Below are 18,783 nucleotides of genomic sequence, written 5' to 3'. Positions count from 1 at the left end.
TAAAAACATTCTGAAGTTTCTAAAACTGTTTGAATCATGTCTGTGTGTCACGGCTTTCTTCTGTTGAAGGAGAGGCGGACCAAAATGCAGCGTGGTTAGTTTTGTGCATCTTTAATAAAGAATGAAAAAAACACGAACAATACAAAACAACAAACAGAACGTGAAAACCTAAACAGTCCTATCTGGTGAAGACACAGAGACAGGAACAATCACCCACGAAAACACTCAAAGAATATGGTTACCTAAATATGGTTCCCAATCAGAGACAACGATAATCACCTGACTCTGATTGAGAACCGCCTCAGGAAGCCATAGACTACGCTATACACCCCACACAACCCCAAGACGAAACACACCACAAATAAGCCCATGTCACACCCTGGCCTGACCCAATAAATGAAGATAGACATAATAAATATAGACCAGGGCGTGACACTGTGAGTATAACAGCACTTATGTAGCTGGCAAAACCCTGAGGACTAACCGTTCAGAATTGATTTTTCATTGGGACACTAGATTAATTAGGAGTTCGTTTTCAGTTCCTACCGCTTCCACTAGATGTCACCAGTCTTTGAAATTTGGTTGAGGTTATTCCTTTGAGAAATGAAGAAATGCGGCCATTTTGGAAATGGGTAACACTGTTGAGAGTTGCACAAGACTTGAAAAGTAGCGTTGTTTGTTGTCTTCCTGTATTGAACACAGATAGACCTGTCTTCAATTTGATCGATTATTAACATTTAAAAATACATAAAGTTGTATTATAAAAGTAGTTTGAAATGTTTTAGCAAGGTTTACATGTAACATTTGAGATATTTTGTAGTGATGTTGCGCAAATTGTAGGCTGTTTTTTTCTGGATCAAATGCGCCAAATAAATGGACATTTTGGATATATATGGATGGAATTAATCGAACAAAAGGACCAATTGTGATGTCTATGGGACATAATGGAGTGCCAACAAAAGAAGCTTGTCAAAGGTAGGGCATGTTTTATATTTTATTTCTGCGTTTTGTGTAGCGCCTGCAGGGTTGAAATATGCTACTCTCTTTGTTTACTGCTGTGCTATCATCAGATAAAAGCTTCTTATGCTTTCGCCGAAAAGGCTTTTTGAAATCTGACATGTTGGCTGGATTCACAACGAGTGTAGCTTTAATTTAGTATCTTACATTTGTGATTTAATGAAAGTTAGATTTTTATATAATTTTATTTGAATTTACCGCGCTGCATTTTCCCTGGCTTTTGGCCAAGAGGCGAGTGCGAGGAGCAGGAACAGGGTGTACTGGACCCTGGAGGCGCACTGGAGGCCTGGTGTGTGGTGCCAGCACTGGTGGTACCGGGCTGGTGACACGCACCTCAGGGCGAGTGCGGGGAGGAGGCACAGGATACACTGGACCGTGGAGCCGTACAGGAAGCCTGGTGCATGGTGTTGGTACTGGTGGTACTGGGCTGGTGACACGCACCTCGGGGCGAGTGCGGGGAGGAGGCACAGGATACACTGGACCGTGGAGACGCATTGGAGATCCAGAACATAGAGCTGGCTCAATATGACCTGGCTGGATGCCCATTCTAGAATATTTCCCATCTCTGCATAACATGGTGCCTGACCAGTTACATGCTCCCCACGGTAAGCACGAGGAGTTGACTCAGGTCTTCTACCTGACTCAGCCAATCTCCTTTTGTTGCCCCCCCCAAAAAAATAATAATCTTGGGGCTGCCTCTCGGGCTTTCTCCACCTGCTTCCATGGCAGGGTCTGCCATTACCTCCTCCCAGGTCCAGGATGTCTTCCACTCCTCTTTATCCCGGGTCCAAGATGTCCTCTGGCACGCTGCTTGGTCCTTTTTTGGTGGGTTATTCTGTTACGTTCCTCGTATAGAGGAGACCAAGGCGCAGCGTGATTTGAATACATTCTTCTTTTATTAAAGAAAGAACACTTAATAAACAAACTAACCAAAACAACAAATCAAATGTGAAGCTAAAAACAACTAGTGCTGACATGCAACTATACATAGACAATAACCCACAGATAAACCAAGGAATATGGCTACCTAAATATGGTTCTCAATCAGAGGCAGCTGTTAGCTAGCCATATTCCTTGGTTTATCTGTGGGTTATTGTGCTAAAACTGTGGTTGCTGCCCCACCTTCCCTGAACGATGGGTCGACACTGACTGTTTTCTATAAATGTTTTGGCAAAAGCAAACCAAAATCCTGTTGTAATCATAGTGGTGTTTGAACAGAAAACGAGGAGAGGATTTTGTGGATTTCATTTGATTATTTATTGTTGAATTCTGGGGAAATCATACATGCAACACTAAGCACACACTACCAATGACTAAATGTCCTTTAAGGTTGTCCATCAAATGTTCGTTAAATTTTGGCAAATCATGAAACATCATAAAGCACAACCATGAAACAACAAATATTAATAATCAATTATCTGTCAATTTACAAACAGCTCAGACATATGTTCAAATAGCCATGAGCGCACTGTAATAGACATGCATAAATGTAATTATACAATATATAAACTCCTCTATTGTAATTGTTAAAGTAATAAACATAGAAGTTAATCTAATATAAATTGTTCCTCTAATGTAATTGTTTTAGTAATAATTGTCCTACAGTTCTGAGCCCTCATCCCTTCCCCTGGATTATGAATTACAGTAGAAATACAATAATGAAGTGCAGTAGAAACAGTAATGAGGTACATTAGAAATGTACAGTAATGAAGTACAGTACAGTATTTTACAACATTACTCATGGTGTCTGACACTAGAGGGAGAACACAGACCAGGGAGGGAGGGTAGAGAGAGGGTGGAGGGAGAACACAGACCAGGGAGGGAGGGTAGAGGGAGAACACAGACCAGGGAGGGAGGGTAGAGGGAGAACACAGACCAGGGAGGGAGGATAGAGGGAGAACACAGACCAGGGAGGGAGGATAGAGGGAGAACACAGACCAGGGAGGGAGGGTAGAGAGAGAACACAGACCAGGGAGGGAGGGTAGAGGGAGAACACAGACCAGGGAGGGAGGGTAGAGAGAGAACACAGACCAGGGAGGGAGGGTAGAGGGAGAACACAGACCAGGGAGGGAGGATAGAGGGAGAACACAGACCAGGGAGGGAGGATAGAGGGAGAACACAGACCAGGGAGGGAGGGTAGAGAGAGAACACAGACCAGGGAGGGAGGGTAGAGGGAGAACACAGACCAGGGAGGGAGGGTAGAGAGAGAACACAGACCAGGGAGGGAGGGTAGAGGGAGAACACAGACCAGGGAGGGAGGATAGAGGGAGAACACAGACCAGGGAGGGAGGATAGAGGGAGAACACAGACCAGGGAGGAAGGACACAGACCAGGGAGGGAGGATAGAAGGAGGACACAGACCAGGGAGGAAGGACACAGACCAGGGAGGGAGGATAGAATGAGGACACAGACCAGGGAGGAAGGACACAGACCAGGGAGTGAGGATGGAGGGAGTACACATTTTTTCTGATGTTATATCCCTGAGCCTCTGAATAATAAAAATGTTAAATAACTGATCATATTAGAAAGTGTTGAACAATCCCTGATGGTTGTCATTGTAAAGGATTCATCTACTGCTGCTCCTTGACATTAAGATGAGGAAGAGAGTGGTACTTCACACTGCCACCTCTTCCTCATCTTTACTTACTGAGAATCTTGAAAATGTTCAACTGCATCTTCAGCTACCTCTTTTGCAAGTACAGCAACTCCAACTGGAATTGCTGCTGGTCCTGCTACCACCGCTGTGGCAACAGTTACTAACAATCCCAAAACCTTTCCCCATAGGTCCTTTGAATTCTTCTTCCTCATCTCCTCTTGTCTCTCCTTTTCCTTCTTCCTTTCCTCCTCTCTCACCTTGTCTACCTGTTTCCTGATCTCCTCCTGTTTCTTCCTCTCCTCCTCTCTCACCTTGTCTTCCCGTTTCCTGATCTCCCCCTCCAGTTTCTCTTTCTCTTGCTGTTCTCTCTTCTCCTCTTCCTGTTTCTTCCTCTCCTCCTCCTCTTCGATCTTCCTCTGGGCCTCCTGGTACATCTCATTGGTGTAGTGTTGTCCTCCATTCTTCATCACCATCTCATCTATCTTCTTCAGTAGCTCTGGGACCTGAGTGTTGTCATTCTTCTTGTTATTATTGAAGACTTGATTTCTGCCCTTAAAGACCTTGACGAGTTTCATAAGCTCCTCACTCTCACTTAGAAAGTCCACCAATGATTTGTCCTCCAGCTGGTCTCCACCAGTGAACAGAATGATGGTGTACATTGATGCTTCTTCTCCAAAGTTGTCCTGGATCCACTTCACAGTGTTCCTCTCCTCCTCTGTGAACCTCCCCAGTCTGATCACCAGCAGGAAGGCGTGAGGTCCTGGCACTGACATGTAGATGGCCTTTTCTATCTCACTTTTCATCTCTTCTTTAGACATTGTTGTGTCATAGAGCCCTGGGGTGTCGATGACATCAATCTTCCTCCCATCCACCACTCCACTCTTTTTCTCACAGTGAACAGTGACAGACTCAGGGGAGAAGGCATCTCTAAACACCTTTCTCCCAAGGATGGTGTTTCCTGTTGCACTCTTCCCTGCTCCAGTCTTCCCTACTAAAACTATCCTCAGATCAGAGGGCTGCCCTGAATCTGTGAAAACAGACAAGAAGTGCTTGAGTTGATAGTGATTGTCTTGATGAAAAGCTAATGAAATGTGTGTGTCAGGCTCTAACTGTGCAGAGCACATTCCCCATTGTCCTTCTAGTCACTAAAGCACCCTGTTGGGTGGTGGTATAATTTCCCCCAAAATATTTTTTTTTGTACTTGTTCAGAACCCTTAAATTGCTCGCAGTTTGTCGTCAAGTTCACCACTCCCCACCCTGTTCGTTGGTTACGCTTGTTTCCCAGTCTGCTCTGTAAGGAGTTTGCCCTGTAAGGGCAGTCTGCCCGTAAGGAGTTTGCCCTGTAAGGGCAGTCTGCCCTGTAAGGAGTTTGCCCTGTAAGGGCAGTCTGCCCTGTAAGGAGTTTGCCCTGTAAGGGCAGTCTGCCCCGTAAGGAGTTTTATCCAAACGTGAATGGCTTGAGAGATGCGGTCACCGATGGAGTGTGTGTAGCTCGCTACCTAGTTTAAATATCAACAGTACCACCACAGCAGCATGACATTTATTTAAACAATGGATAACACTTGATTTAGCCGACATCATCATCCGTATTTAGTCTGATAGGAGCAGAGAGGTTAAGACAAGACTTCAGTCTGATTGGCTGACAGGAGCAGCAGAGAGGGTAAGAAAAGACAAAGGTAAATCACAATCAGTAAAATAAATACACTAACTAGCAGATGAACATCTATCATCCACATAGCCCTCCTTCTTTTCCCCATGTCAATCATGTCTTTAGGAGGCACTGAACGGAGTGTGTTGTTGCAGAAATAAATAGGTCTATGTTCAAAGATGTTAACATTTACAGGCTTTTGGTCTTTTCAGAATGTCACCCTTTTTCCATTTTGAGCACCTGCCCACTGAAAGGTCTGTCCACGTGTAACAGGGTTATATTGGTGATTCCCCACTTTATTGTTAAGCCAATGGGTTTTTGGTTTGAGTTTGTCTTGCCTTCACCTACTCAACATGGCATCTTATTGGCTGGTTTGCGTAGCTTGCTTACGAGGGGGGATGTTCCAGTTAGAATCGTCCCAGTGAACAAGCACCAAACCAGCGGTAAGTTGTTGGTTGCAAAGCATGGTACATCAAAAGTGATTTTTATACTCTCAAGTGATGATTTAAATGTACAATTTATATCAAATTGTTTGTAAATGTTATTCGAACATCACACATAAGATGCAGTGGTTTTTGGAGAATATTTGTTGTGCATTTTGTTGTAAAGAATTCCCGCCAGTACTAGCTAGCAACTTACTGTGTCTGGTAGGGGGGGGATTCATATATTTTGTACAGTGCGTGAGTGCAGAGTTGGATGGTGAGATGTGCATTGCATGACGTGCAATTTTGTGCCGTTCCTACCAGGTACATTGTTAAAGATATTATATTGTATATTGTAATTGTATTATTTTGGTAACTAGCCCAGTGAACAAGCACCAAACCAGCGAATAAATCTACATGTGTCACGCCTTGGTCATTGTATTTTGTGTTTTCGTTATATATTTGGTCAGGCCAGGGTGTGACATGGGTTTATAAGTTGTGCTTCGTATTGGGGTTTTTGTAGGCATTGGGATTGCGGCTGAGTAGGGGTGTTGTATAGGCTTGGCTGCCTGAGGCGGTTCTCAATCAGAGTCAGGTGATTCTCGTTGTCTCTGATTGGGAACCGTATTTAGGTAGCCGGGGTTTCACTGTGTATTTCGTGGGTGATTGTTACTGTCTCCGTGTCGTTGTTCACCAGACAGGCTGTATTAGGTTTCACGTTCCGTTTTTTGTTATTGTATTTATTAAGTTATTTCATGTATCGTCATTTGTTTTCATTAAAGACATGAGTAACCACCACGCTGCATTTCGGTCCGACTCTCTTTCGACAAACGAAGAACGCCGTTACAGAATCACCCACCACACACGGACCGAGTGGCGTGGTAACAGGCAACGACAGCAGGAGCAGCGAAAGGAGGATGAATTGTTCGGAGAAGAACTGGAGGCGGCGAGAGCTGAGAGACGCTGTTATGAGGAGCTACAATATCAGGAGTATATGACGTGGGAGGAAATAGACAGGTGGGCGGTCGACACAGAGAGAGTGCCGGAGCCCGCCTGGGATTCGCTGGAGCAGTGCGAAGAGGGTTATAGGAGAATGGAGTTGGAGAGGCAATCACGACGGCGCAGAGGAAAGCCCGTGAATCAGCCCCAAAAATTCATTGGGGGGGGGGGCTCAGAGGGAGAGTGGCAGAGTCTGGAGATAGACCTGAGCCAACTCTCCTTGTTAATCGTGAGGAGCCAAGGAGGAGACCAGAACCAGAGCCGGTGTTAGAGGTGAGCGAAGCAGAGACTGTGAAGGAGTAAATGGGGAAGGTGGAGTGGAGAGTAATGAGGGAGTTGCTAGCTTGGTGCTTTAGGTACAAGATTCGTCCGACGGAGCGTGTCGGGGATTTGATGGCACCTGGGTCAGCACTCCATACTCGTCCTGAGGTGCGTGTTAGTCGGCTGGTGAAAAATGTGCCAGCCTCACGCACTTGGCCTCCTGTGTACCTACCTAGCCTTGCACGTCCTGTGCCAGTCCTGCTCTCAGCCTCCCTAGTACACCTTCACGATCCAGTCCATCCTGTGCCACCTTCACATACCAGTCCTCCGGTAGCAGCTCCCCGCACAAGGCTTCCTGTGCGTGTCCTCGGTCCAGTACCACCAGTGCCAGCACCACGCACCAGGCCTTCAGTGTGCCTCGCCTGTTCAGCACAGCCAGAGCCTTCCTTCCCTCCTGCGCTGTCGGAGTCTCCCGCCTGTTCAGAGCAGCCTGAGCTGCCAGTCTGCATGAAGCAGCCAGAGCTGTCAGTCTGCATGAAGCAGCCAGAGCTGCCAGTCTGCAAGGAGCTGCCAGTCTGCAAGGAGCTGCCAATCTGCAAGGAGCTGCCAGTGTGCAAGGAGCTGTCAGTCTACAATGAGCTGTCAGCCTGCATGGAGCAGCCAGAGCTGCCAGTCTGCAAGGAGCTGCCAGTCTGCAAGGAGCTGCCAGTCTGCAAGGAGCTGCCAGCCTGCATGGAGCAGCCAGAGCTGTCAGTCTGCATGATGCAGCCAGAGCTGCCAGTCTGCATGGAGCAGCCAGAGCTGTCAGTCTGCATGATGCAGCCAGAGCTGCCAGTCTGCATGGAGCGGCCTGAGCTGTCAGTCTGCATGGAGCGGCCTGAGCTGTCAGTCTGCATGGAGCAGCCAGAGCTGCCAGTCTACATGGAGCAGCCAGAGCTGCCAGTCTGCATGGAGCAGCCAGAGCTGCCAGTCTGCATGGAGCAGCCAGAGCTGCCAGTCTGCATAGTGCAGCTAGATCCGCCAGTGAGCCATGATCTTCCAGATCTGCCAGTCAACCAGTCTCTTCCAGATCTACCAGTCAACCAGAATCTTCCAGATCTGCCAGTCAACCAGTCTCTTCCAGATCTGCCAGTCAACCAGTCTCTTCCAGATCTGCCAGTCAACCAGAATCTTCCAGATCTGCTAGTCAACCAGAATCTTCCAGATCCGCCAGCCAGCCAGGATCTACCGGAGCCTACTACCTGCCTGAGCTTCATCTCAGTACTGGGCTTCCTCTCAGTGCTGGGCTTCCCCTCAGTCACGAGTTGCCCCTCAGTCACGAGCTGCCCCTCAGTCACGAGCTGCCCCTCAGTCACGAGCTGCCCCTCAGTCACGAGCTGCCCCTCAGTTCAGTGGGGTTCTGGGTGAGGACTATTAGGCCATGGTCGGCGGCGAGGGTGGATTATCCCAGGACGCGAAGGGGAGGAACTATGACATTAATGGAGTGGGGTCCAACCGACTCTCTTTCAACAAACGAAGAACGCCGTTACAACATGACTGGTGCTACATGTTGGAGTTCCGTGTCAATGACTAATTGTACGCAAGAAGAGTACTGTTACCCACGGCCCAACGTACGGGCAAGCAGTACTGTGTGTGTGAGTGCCTGGTGTGTGTACGGGCATACGTGCATGTGTGTGTGTGTGTGTGAGTGTGTGTGTGTGTGTGTGTGTGTGTGTGTGTGTACGTGCATGGCCCTGGTGTGTGTACGTGCATGCATGTGTGTGTGTGTGCGCACTGGTGTGTACCTTGGCATTGACCAGGGAAGGCTTGTAGACAGAGTGTCAACAGGAACAGAATCTTCAGAGTTCTTCCTCTTTCTCGTTCCATCTCTGCTACAGTCGGCCATCAAAACAAAACAGACAATGACTGCATTACAAAAAACACAGTCCACATGAACTAAATTTGATTTTCTTCTCAGCTATTTGACTTTAAAAACAATTTTAACTATAAAGCAAATAATGCTACGTTTTATAACTGTTGTAAAACAAAGTACATTCCCTAACAACGTAGCCTATATCAGGTAAACATAATGTACTCATATAGGGGGTATCAAATTACATCCTAAACATGCTTATCATTCTACAGTTGACCTTCTGCTATGTGTTAGACCAGTTATTGTACAACAGGGAAGGCAACTTCAGTTCTCTGGGGCCTGATTGGTGTCACACGCTCCCCCAGCCCTGTAGCTAAAACACCTGACTCAACATTCTAACCTGAAGACCATCATTAGTTGATTATTGGAGCCTGTTGTGTTAGCTGGGGATAAAGGATGATCGTGGTTCCCTGCACAGGAGTTTCATTGCATCAACCAATGGCTGCATGCCACATCATCAACTGTGCTGTCGGGCTATAGCATATGATGTGGACATCTGATATCAGTGGAGGCTGGTGGGAGAAGATATAAGAGGAGGGGCTCAATGTAACGGCTGGAATGGAATCATTGGAACGGAGTCAAACATGTTGTTTCCATGTGTTTGATGTGTAGGTACCACTAAATGTATTCCATTCCATCCATTACAATACACCATCCCTCCTATGGCTCCTCCCACCAGCCTCCAGCCATTACAATACACCATCCCTCCTATGGCTCCTCCCACCAGCCTCCAGCCATTACAATACACCATCCCTCCTATGGCTCCTCCCACCACCCTCCAGCCATCACAATACACCATCCCTCCTATGGCTCCTCCCACTAGCCTCCAGCCATTACAATACACCATCCCTCCTATGGCTCCTCCCACCAGCCTCCAGGCATTATAATACACCATCCCTCCTATGGCTCCTCCCACCAGCCTCCAGCCATTACAATACACCATCCCTCCTATGGCTCCTCCCACCAGCCTCCAGGCATTATAATAAACCATCCCTCCTATGGCTCCTCCCACGAGCCTCCAGCCATTACAATACACCATCCCTCCTATGGCTCCTCCCACCAGCCTCCAGCCATTACAATACACCATCCCTCCTATGGCTCCTCCCACCAGCCTCCAGCCATTATAATACACCATCCCTCCTATGGCTCCTCCCACCAGCCTCCAGCCATTACAATACACCATCCCTCCTATGGCTCCTCCCACCAGCCTCCAGGCATTATAATAAACCATCCCTCCTATGGCTCCTCCCACCAGCCTCCTCTGTCTGACATGTAAAATACCTATCCAGCCATTACAATACACCATCCCTCCTATGGCTCCTTCCACCAGCCTCCAGCCATTACAATACACCATCCCTCCTATGGCTCCTCCCACCAGCCTCCAGCCATTACAATACACCATCCCTCCTATGGCTCCTCCCACCAGCCTCCAGCCATTACAATACACCATCCCTCCTATGGCTCCTCCCACCACCCTCCAGCCATTACAATACACCATCCCTCCTATGGCTCCTCCCACTAGCCTCCAGCCATTACAATACACCATCCCTCCTATGGCTCCTCCCACCAGCCTCCAGGCATTATAATACACCATCCCTCCTATGGCTCCTCCCACCAGCCTCCAGCCATTACAATACACCATCCCTCCTATGGCTCCTCCCACCAGCCTCCAGGCATTATAATAAACCATCCCTCCTATGGCTCCTCCCACGAGCCTCCAGCCATTACAATACACCATCCCTCCTATGGCTCCTCCCACCAGCCTCCAGCCATTACAATACACCATCCCTCCTATGGCTCCTCCCACCAGCCTCCAGCCATTATAATACACCATCCCTCCTATGGCTCCTCCCACCAGCCTCCAGCCATTACAATACACCATCCCTCCTATGGCTCCTCCCACCAGCCTCCAGGCATTATAATAAACCATCCCTCCTATGGCTCCTCCCACCAGCCTCCTCTGTCTGACATGTAAAATACCTATCCAGCCATTACAATACACCATCCCTCCTATGGCTCCTCCCACCAGCCTCCAGCCATTACAACATCCCTCCATGGCTCCTCCCCCAGCCTGCCATTCCTCCCATCCCTCCAGCTCCCACCAGCCTCCAGCCATTACAATACACCATCCCTCCTATGGCTCTTCCCACCAGTCACTCAGTACCAAGATACCTGCAGGTCAGTCCCTCACAGCAACAACCTGCTGTACACTGTGGTATAATGACCTGTCACTCAGTACCAAGATACCTGCAGGTCAGTCCCTCACAGCAACAACCTGCTGTACACTGTGGTATAATGACCTGTCACTCAGTACCAAGATACCTGCACGTCAGTCCCTCACAATTGTCATGACATGTCTCGTGATGTCATTGTTTGATTATGTATGCATCAATGTCAACAAACCTGGTATAAATCAAATGTTTACTCCATATTGTGCTACAGTTATTACAATACATTGTTGTACATTTCATTAATAAGGTAGTTAAGTTGAATACTCACTTTTAGTGTAGTTGCACGTATCTGTTAATTGTCCCCTGTTGTGACTGTGAGAGCTGAAGCTATGTGCTGCACGTTATAGTCAGAGTTAAGTTTCGTTTCACCTGTAACTAGTCATTTCTAGCCAATGAGAGGAGTTATTCACCTCAGGACAGGCAGAGGCTGAAATCTGATTGGGTGTCACTATTATCAACCTCCTCTGACAACTCAACCTTGGATGAGCCACAACTCTGGGTTAAATGAAATGTGTTGGACACAGACCTCTTCTTCTGGGAAAAAGGTTCAAATTAAAATAGCAAATGAAACATTTTCAAATGTATCTATGTAGTTGTTTAACCTGGTCCCAGATCTGTTTGTTCTCTTTCCAACTCCATTGATCACTATATACTGTAGTTGTCTAACCTGGTCCCAGATCTGTTTGTTCTCTTTCCAACTCCATTGATCACTATATACTGTAGTTGTCTAACCTGGTCCCAGATCTGTTTGTTCTCTTTCCAACTCCATTGATCACTATATACTGTAGTTGTCTAACCTGGTCCCAGATCTGTTTGTTCTCTTTCCAACTCCATTGATCACTATGTACTGTAGTTGTCTAACCTGGTCCCAGATCTGTTTGTTCTCTTTCCAACTCCATTGATCACTATATACTGTAGTTGTCTAACCTGGTCCCAGATCTGTTTGTTCTCTTTCCAACTCCATTGATCACTATCAAGCTATGACAATGAGTGACAAGGAGATTTAATAATACCACAAACAGACTGCCGCTTAGGCTCATAGTTGCCTTGGTCTTCTAATGTAATCGTTGTACGTAATTTAATTAGTAAGGTAGTTAAGTTGAATACTCGCTGTTGGTGAAGCTATTAGCTGGACCTTACAGGTAACTGCCAAAATAAAGGAAACACCAACATCATGTGTGTTAACAGGGCGTTGGGCACCACGAAGTGCCAGAACTGCTTCAATGCACATAGACTCTACAAGTGTCTAGAACTCTATTGTTTGGTTGATGGTGGTGGAAACGCTCTCACAGGTGTTGATCCAGAGTCTCCCTTAAGTGTTCAACTGGGTTGAGATCTGGTGACTGAGACAGCCAGGGCATATGGTCTACATGGTTTTCATGCTCATCAAACCATTCAGTGACCTCTCATACCCTGTGGACGGGGGCATTATCATCCTGGAAGACTGCCATCAGGATAGACATTATTCACCACAGGTTGAAGGTGATCACTCAGAATGGCTGTGTATTTACTGGTGTTTACCTTGGTCTCTAAGTGGTTGAGTGGACCTAAACCATGCCAGGAAAATGCACCCCACAACATAACAGAGCTGACAGAACCCTCAATTACTCAAGTGTTTCTTTTATTTTGGCAGATTCCTGTACATTCCGAGTTAAGTTTCATTTCCCCTGTAACCAGTCATTAATAGCCAATGAGAGAGTGTTACTAGGCAAAAATAATTCAACTCAGAACATGCAGTCAGAGTCTGAATTCTGGTTGGGTGTCACTATTATCAACCTCCTTCTGACAATTCACAACATTGGCTGTCTGCCCAGAATCAGAGATGAGAGCAGAAGAAGTGTTGTTTGAAGATGAAAGCGCATCGAGAACCATTAGTGAGAAGGATGGGTGGACTACAGTGAAGTCCAAGAATTGAACAAGAAGGGCAACAATTGTTGTGGAAAATGAGTGTTGAATCGTTGCTTGTCGGAGTATGTTTTTTTGGATAAAGATGTTTATTTGGGGAACTCGTTTGAAGTCACAAGGATGGTGAAGAAGCTTTGGGGAAAGTGGTTGCAGTCAAAGTAGATGTTGTCACTTTAATATAGTACCTTGCATTACTCATCTCATATGTATATACAGTATTCTATACTATCTACATGGAACCCAAACCGGCTGCGCGACATCGTGCACACATTTATTTCGTCCCCCCACACCACACGCAGGTTCAAATATCAAAACAAACTCTGAACCAATGTCATTCATTTGGGGACAGGTTGAAAAGCATTAAACATGTATGGCAATTTAGCTAGCTGGCACTTGCTAGCTAATTTGTCCTATTTAGCTCGATTGCTAATATATTCTTATTCCGTTCCTTTACTTAGATTTGTGTGAATTAGGCATTTGTTAGATATTACCTGTTAGATATTGCTGCACTGTCAGAACTAGAAGCACAAGCATTTCGCTACACTCGCAATAACATCTGCTAAACATGTGTATATGACCAATAACATCTGCAAACCATGTGTATGTGACCAATAACATCTGCTAACCATGTGTATGTGATCAATAACATCTGCTAACCATGTATACGTGACCAATAGCATCTGCTAACCATGTATATGTGACCAATAGCATTTGACGTGATTTGACTTGATATCGCGTGTATCTAAAGAGCAAAAAGGAAGTGCTTTGTGGCTGGTAAAATGATAGACACGTGAAGTGAACAGCTGTGATTTTTGGAGCAGGGCGTTAAAAGGTGTTGTCTCTGGCGTCCCGTTGGACATTGATAATCAATATCTTAGACAAAACATTCCAGGAGGGTTTAATGCTCGTCGCTTGACCCACATGGAGAAAAGAGCTAAATGTGTCTGTCTCTACGGTAGACCTACACCATCTGTATTATTGATGTTTGATGAAGAGCATCTACCACCATTTATAAAGCTGGGAGGTATAAGATACGCTGATGCAACACGATGCAATGCAAGAAATGCACAAGAATTACAAGAATATACAAGAATATATAAAGCTGTATAAGATACGCTGATGCAACACGATGCAATGCAAGAAATGCACAAGAATTACAAGAATATACAAGAATATATAAAGCTGTATAAGATACGCTGATGCATCACGATGCAATGCAAGAAATGCACAAGAATTACAAGAATATACAAGAATATATAAAGCTGTATAAGATACGCTGATGCAACACGATGCAATGCAAGAAATGTACAAGAATTACAAGAATATATAAAGCTGTATAAGAATATATGCAAACGATGTAATGCAAGAAATGTACAAGAATTACAAGAATATACAAGAATATATAAAGCTGTATAAGATACGCTGATGCAACACGATGCAATGCAAGAAATGCACAAGAATTACAAGAATATACAAGAATATATAAAGCTGTATAAGATACGCTGATGCAACACGATGTAATGCAAGAAATGTACAAGAATTACAAGAATATATAAAGCTGTATAAGATACTCTGATGCAACACGATGCAATGCAAGAAATGTACAAGAATTACAAGAATATATAAAGCTGTATAAGATACGCTGATGCAACACGATGCAATGCAAGAAATGTACAAGAATTTGCCACGTTTCAAGTGTTTGCAGATGGAAGGAATATGTTATTGAAGAGTCTGTGAATGTAAAATGTTGCAAATCTGGTGTGGATCATATTCCCTAATTCCCAGAGTGCCCTGTTAGGGTGAAAGAGTTTGGGAGTGGGATACAGTATACTATATCTGGTTTAGTGCAGTATACTGTATCTGGTTTAGTGCAGTATACTATATCTTGTTTAGTGCAGTATACTATATCTGGTTTAGTGCAGTATACTGTATCTGGTTTAGTGCAGTATACTATATCTGGTTTAGTGCAGTATACTGTATCTGGTTTAGTGCAGTATACTATATCTTGTTTAGTGCAGTATACTGTATCTGGTTTAGTGCAGTATACTATATCTTGTTTAGTGCAGTATACTATATCTTGTTTAGTGCAGTATACTATATCTGGTTTAGTGCAGTATACTGTATCTGGTTTAGTGCAGTATACTATATCTGGTTTAGTGCAGTATACTATATCTGGTTTAGTGCAGTATACTGTATCTGGTTTAGTGCAGTATACTATATCTGGTTTAGTGCAGTATACTGTATCTGGTTTAGTGCAGTATACTATATCTTGTTTAGTGCAGTATACTATATCTGGTTTAGTGCAGTATACTGTATCTGGTTTAGTGCAGTATACTATATCTTGTTTAGTGCAGTATACTATATCTTGTTTAGTGCAGTATACTATATCTGGTTTAGTGCAGTATACTGTATCTGGTTTAGTGCAGTATACTATATCTGGTTTAGTGCAGTATACTATATCTGGTTTAGTGCAGTATACTGTATCTGGTTTAGTGCAGTATACTATATCTGGTTTAGTGCAGTATACTGTATCTGGTTTAGTGCAGTATACTATATCTGGTTTAGTGCAGTATACTATATCTGGTTTAGTGCAGTATACTATATCTGGTTTAGTGCAGTATACTATATCTGGTTTAGTGCAGTATACTATATCTGGTTTAGTGCAGTATACTATATCTGGTTTAGTGCAGTATACTATATCTGGTTTAGTGCAGTATACTATATCTGGTTTAGTGCAGTATACTATATCTGGTTTAGTGCAGTATACTGTATCTGGTTTAGTGCAGTATACTATATCTGGTTTAGTGCAGTATACTATATCTGGTTTAGTGCAGTATACTATATCTGGTTGTTTAGTGCAGTATACTATATCTGGTTTAGTGCAGTATACTATATCTGGTTTAGTGCAGTATACTGTATCTGGTTTAGTGCAGTATACTGTATCTGGTTTAGTGCAGTATACTATATCTGGTTTAGTGCAGTATACTGTATCTGGTTTAGTGCAGTATACTGTATCTGGTTTAGTGCAGTATACTATATCTGGTTTAGTGCAGTATACTGTATCTGGTTTAGTGCAGTATACTGTATCTGGTTTAGTGCAGTATACTGTATCTGGTTTAGTGCAGTATACTATATCTGGTTTAGTGCAGTATACTGTATCTGGTTTAGTGCAGTATACTATATCTGGTTTAGTGCAGTATACTGTATCTGGTTTAGTGCAGTATACTGTATCTGGTTTAGTGCAGTATACTGTATCTGGTTTAGTGCAGTATACTGTATCTGGTTGTTTAGTGCAGTATACTATATCTGGTTTAGTGCAGTATACTGTATCTGGTTTAGTGCAGTATACTATATCTTGTTTAGTGCAGTATACTATATCTGGTTTAGTGCAGTATACTGTATCTGGTTTAGTGCAGTATACTATATCTTGTTTAGTGCAGTATACTATATCTGGTTTAGTGCAGTATACTATATCTGGTTTAGTGCAGTATACTGTATCTGGTTGTTTAGTGCAGTATACTATATCTGGTTTAGTGCAGTATACTGTATCTGGTTGTTTAGTGCAGTATACTATATCTGGTTTAGTGCAGTATACTGTATCTGGTTGTTTAGTGCAGTATACTATATCTTGTTTAGTGCAGTATACTATATCTTGTTTAGTGCAGTATACTATATCTTGTTTAGTGCAGTATACTATATCTTGTTTAGTGCAGTATACTATATCTTGTTTAGTGCAGTATACTGTATCTTGTTTAGTGCAGTATAATGTATCTGGTTTAGTGCAGTATACTGTATCTGGTTTAGTGCAGTATACTGTATCTGGTTTAGTGCAGTATACTGTATCTGGTTTAGTGCAGTATACTGTATCTGGTTTAGTGCAGTATACTATATCTTGTTTAGTGCAGTATACTGTATCTGGTTTAGTGCAGTATACTGTATCTGGTTTAGTGCAGTATACTGTATCTGGTTTAGTGCAGTATACAATATCTTGTTTAGTGCAGTATACTGTATCTGGTTTAGTGCAGTATACTGTATCTGGTTTAGTGCAGTATACTGTATCTGGTTTAGTGCAGTATACTGTATCTGGTTTAGTGCAGTATACTATATCTTGTTTAGTGCAGTATACTGTATCTGGTTTAGTGCAGTATACTGTATCTGGTTTAGTGCAGTATACAATATCTTGTTTAGTGCAGTATACTGTATCTTGTTTAGTGCAGTATACTGTATCTGGTTTAGTGCAGTATACTGTATCTGGTTTAGTGCAGTATACTGTATCTGGTTTAGTGCAGTATACTATATCTTGTTTAGTGCAGTATACTGTATCTGGTTTAGTGCAGTATACTGTATCTGGTTTAGTGCAGTATACTGTATCTGGTTTAGTGCAGTATACTGTATCTGGTTTAGTGCAGTATACAATATCTTGTTTAGTGCAGTATACTGTATCTGGTTTAGTGCAGTATACTGTATCTGGTTTAGTGCAGTATACTGTATCTGGTTTAGTGCAGTATACTGTATCTGGTTTAGTGCAGTATACTGTATCTGGTTTAGTGCAGTATACTATATCTTGTTTAGTGCAGTATACTATATCTTGTTCAGTGCAGTATACAATATCTTGTTCAGTGCAGTATACAATATCTTGTTTAGTGCAGTATACTATATCTTGTTCAGTGCAGTATACAATATCTTATTCAGTGCAGTATACAATATCTTGTTCAGTGCAGTATACAATATCTTGTTCAGTGCAGTATACAATATCTTGTTTAGTGCAGTATACAATATCTTGTTTAGTGCAGTATACAATATCTTGTTTAGTGCAGTATACAATATCTTGTTTAGTGCAGTATACAATATCTTGTTTAGTGCAGTATACTATATCTTGTTCAGTGCAGTATACAATATCTTGTTCAGTGCAGTATACAATATCTTGTTCAGTGCAGTATACAATATCTTGTTCAGTGCAGTATACAATATCTTGTTCAGTGCAGTATACAATATCTTGTTTAGTGCAGTATACAATATCTTGTTTAGTGCAGTATACAATATCTTGTTTAGTGCAGTATACAATATCTTGTTTAGTGCAGTATACAATATCTTGTTTAGTGCAGTATACAATATCTTGTTCAGTGCAGTATACAATATCTTGTTCAGTGCAGTATACAATATCTTGTTCAGTGCAGTATACAATATCTTGTTCAGTGCAGTATACAATATCTTGTTCAGTGCAGTATACAATATCTTGTTCAGTGCAGTATACAATATCTTGTTCAGTGCAGTACAATATCTTGTTCAGTGCAGTATACAATATCTTGTTTAGTGCAGTATACAATATCTTGTTTAGTGCAGTATACAATATCTTGTTCAGTGCAGTATACAATATCTTGTTCAGTGAGTCACTCACCCACTGTAGGTCTCTGAAACACAGGAGTACTCTGTGCAGCTCTGACCAGATCCTCTTTGTAGGAAGTCAGCGCTTGTCTCCGGATTCTATCTCCCATGATCCTTTGCTGATACTCCTCTGGGTTTCCTCAGTGGGACTGGCTGATGAGGTGGGAAATGTAGTTATTGGACATTTTTCCGTTACGTAACATTCTCCACATTTGAGTTTGGCCTGAGCAAAGCACTACAACAGGATATTTAGTGATTTCTCAATCTTTAGTATTGTTTAATATTAGGAAATAAGCAAGTCAAGGAGAGTTCAGAACTTACTCAGACGCACGTCCATCTCCAGCTCAGCTCAGCTCTCACAAGTAAAGGAGACTCTCACAAGTAAAGAGACTCTCACAACAAGTAAT

At 43.5% G+C, this 18,783-nt stretch overlaps 1 protein-coding gene across 4 annotated transcripts; it reads right to left on the bottom strand.

Moving 5' to 3' along the window:
• Positions 1–95: 95 nt before the first annotated feature.
• On the bottom strand, positions 96–18,514 carry LOC135536678 (GTPase IMAP family member 7-like). 4 transcript variants are annotated; one of them, XM_064962930.1, is made up of 3 exons: positions 18,390–18,514; positions 8,728–8,814; positions 96–4,640 (listed from the first exon to the last, which is right to left on the bottom strand). In XM_064962930.1, exons 1-3 carry the CDS (start codon positions 18,484–18,486, stop codon positions 3,661–3,663), a joined length of 1,164 nt encoding a protein of 387 aa, XP_064819002.1. In that variant the 5' UTR covers positions 18,487–18,514; the 3' UTR covers positions 96–3,660. The 4 variants fall into 4 exon arrangements, with proteins under 4 accessions (XP_064819002.1, XP_064819003.1, XP_064819004.1 ...); XM_064962931.1 differs by having other exon boundaries at positions 8,728–8,811; XM_064962932.1 differs by lacking the exon at positions 18,390–18,514 and adding an exon at positions 11,355–11,447.
• Between the last annotated feature and the right edge of the window lie 269 nt (positions 18,515–18,783).

This window comes from Oncorhynchus masou, unplaced genomic scaffold (assembly GCF_036934945.1).
Source record: "Oncorhynchus masou masou isolate Uvic2021 unplaced genomic scaffold, UVic_Omas_1.1 unplaced_scaffold_650, whole genome shotgun sequence".
In the NCBI taxonomy this organism is placed as follows: domain Eukaryota; kingdom Metazoa; phylum Chordata; class Actinopteri; order Salmoniformes; family Salmonidae; genus Oncorhynchus; species Oncorhynchus masou.
The sequence above is the reverse complement of the archived record's forward strand: the minus strand, read 5'-3'. Positions and strand labels throughout refer to the sequence as shown.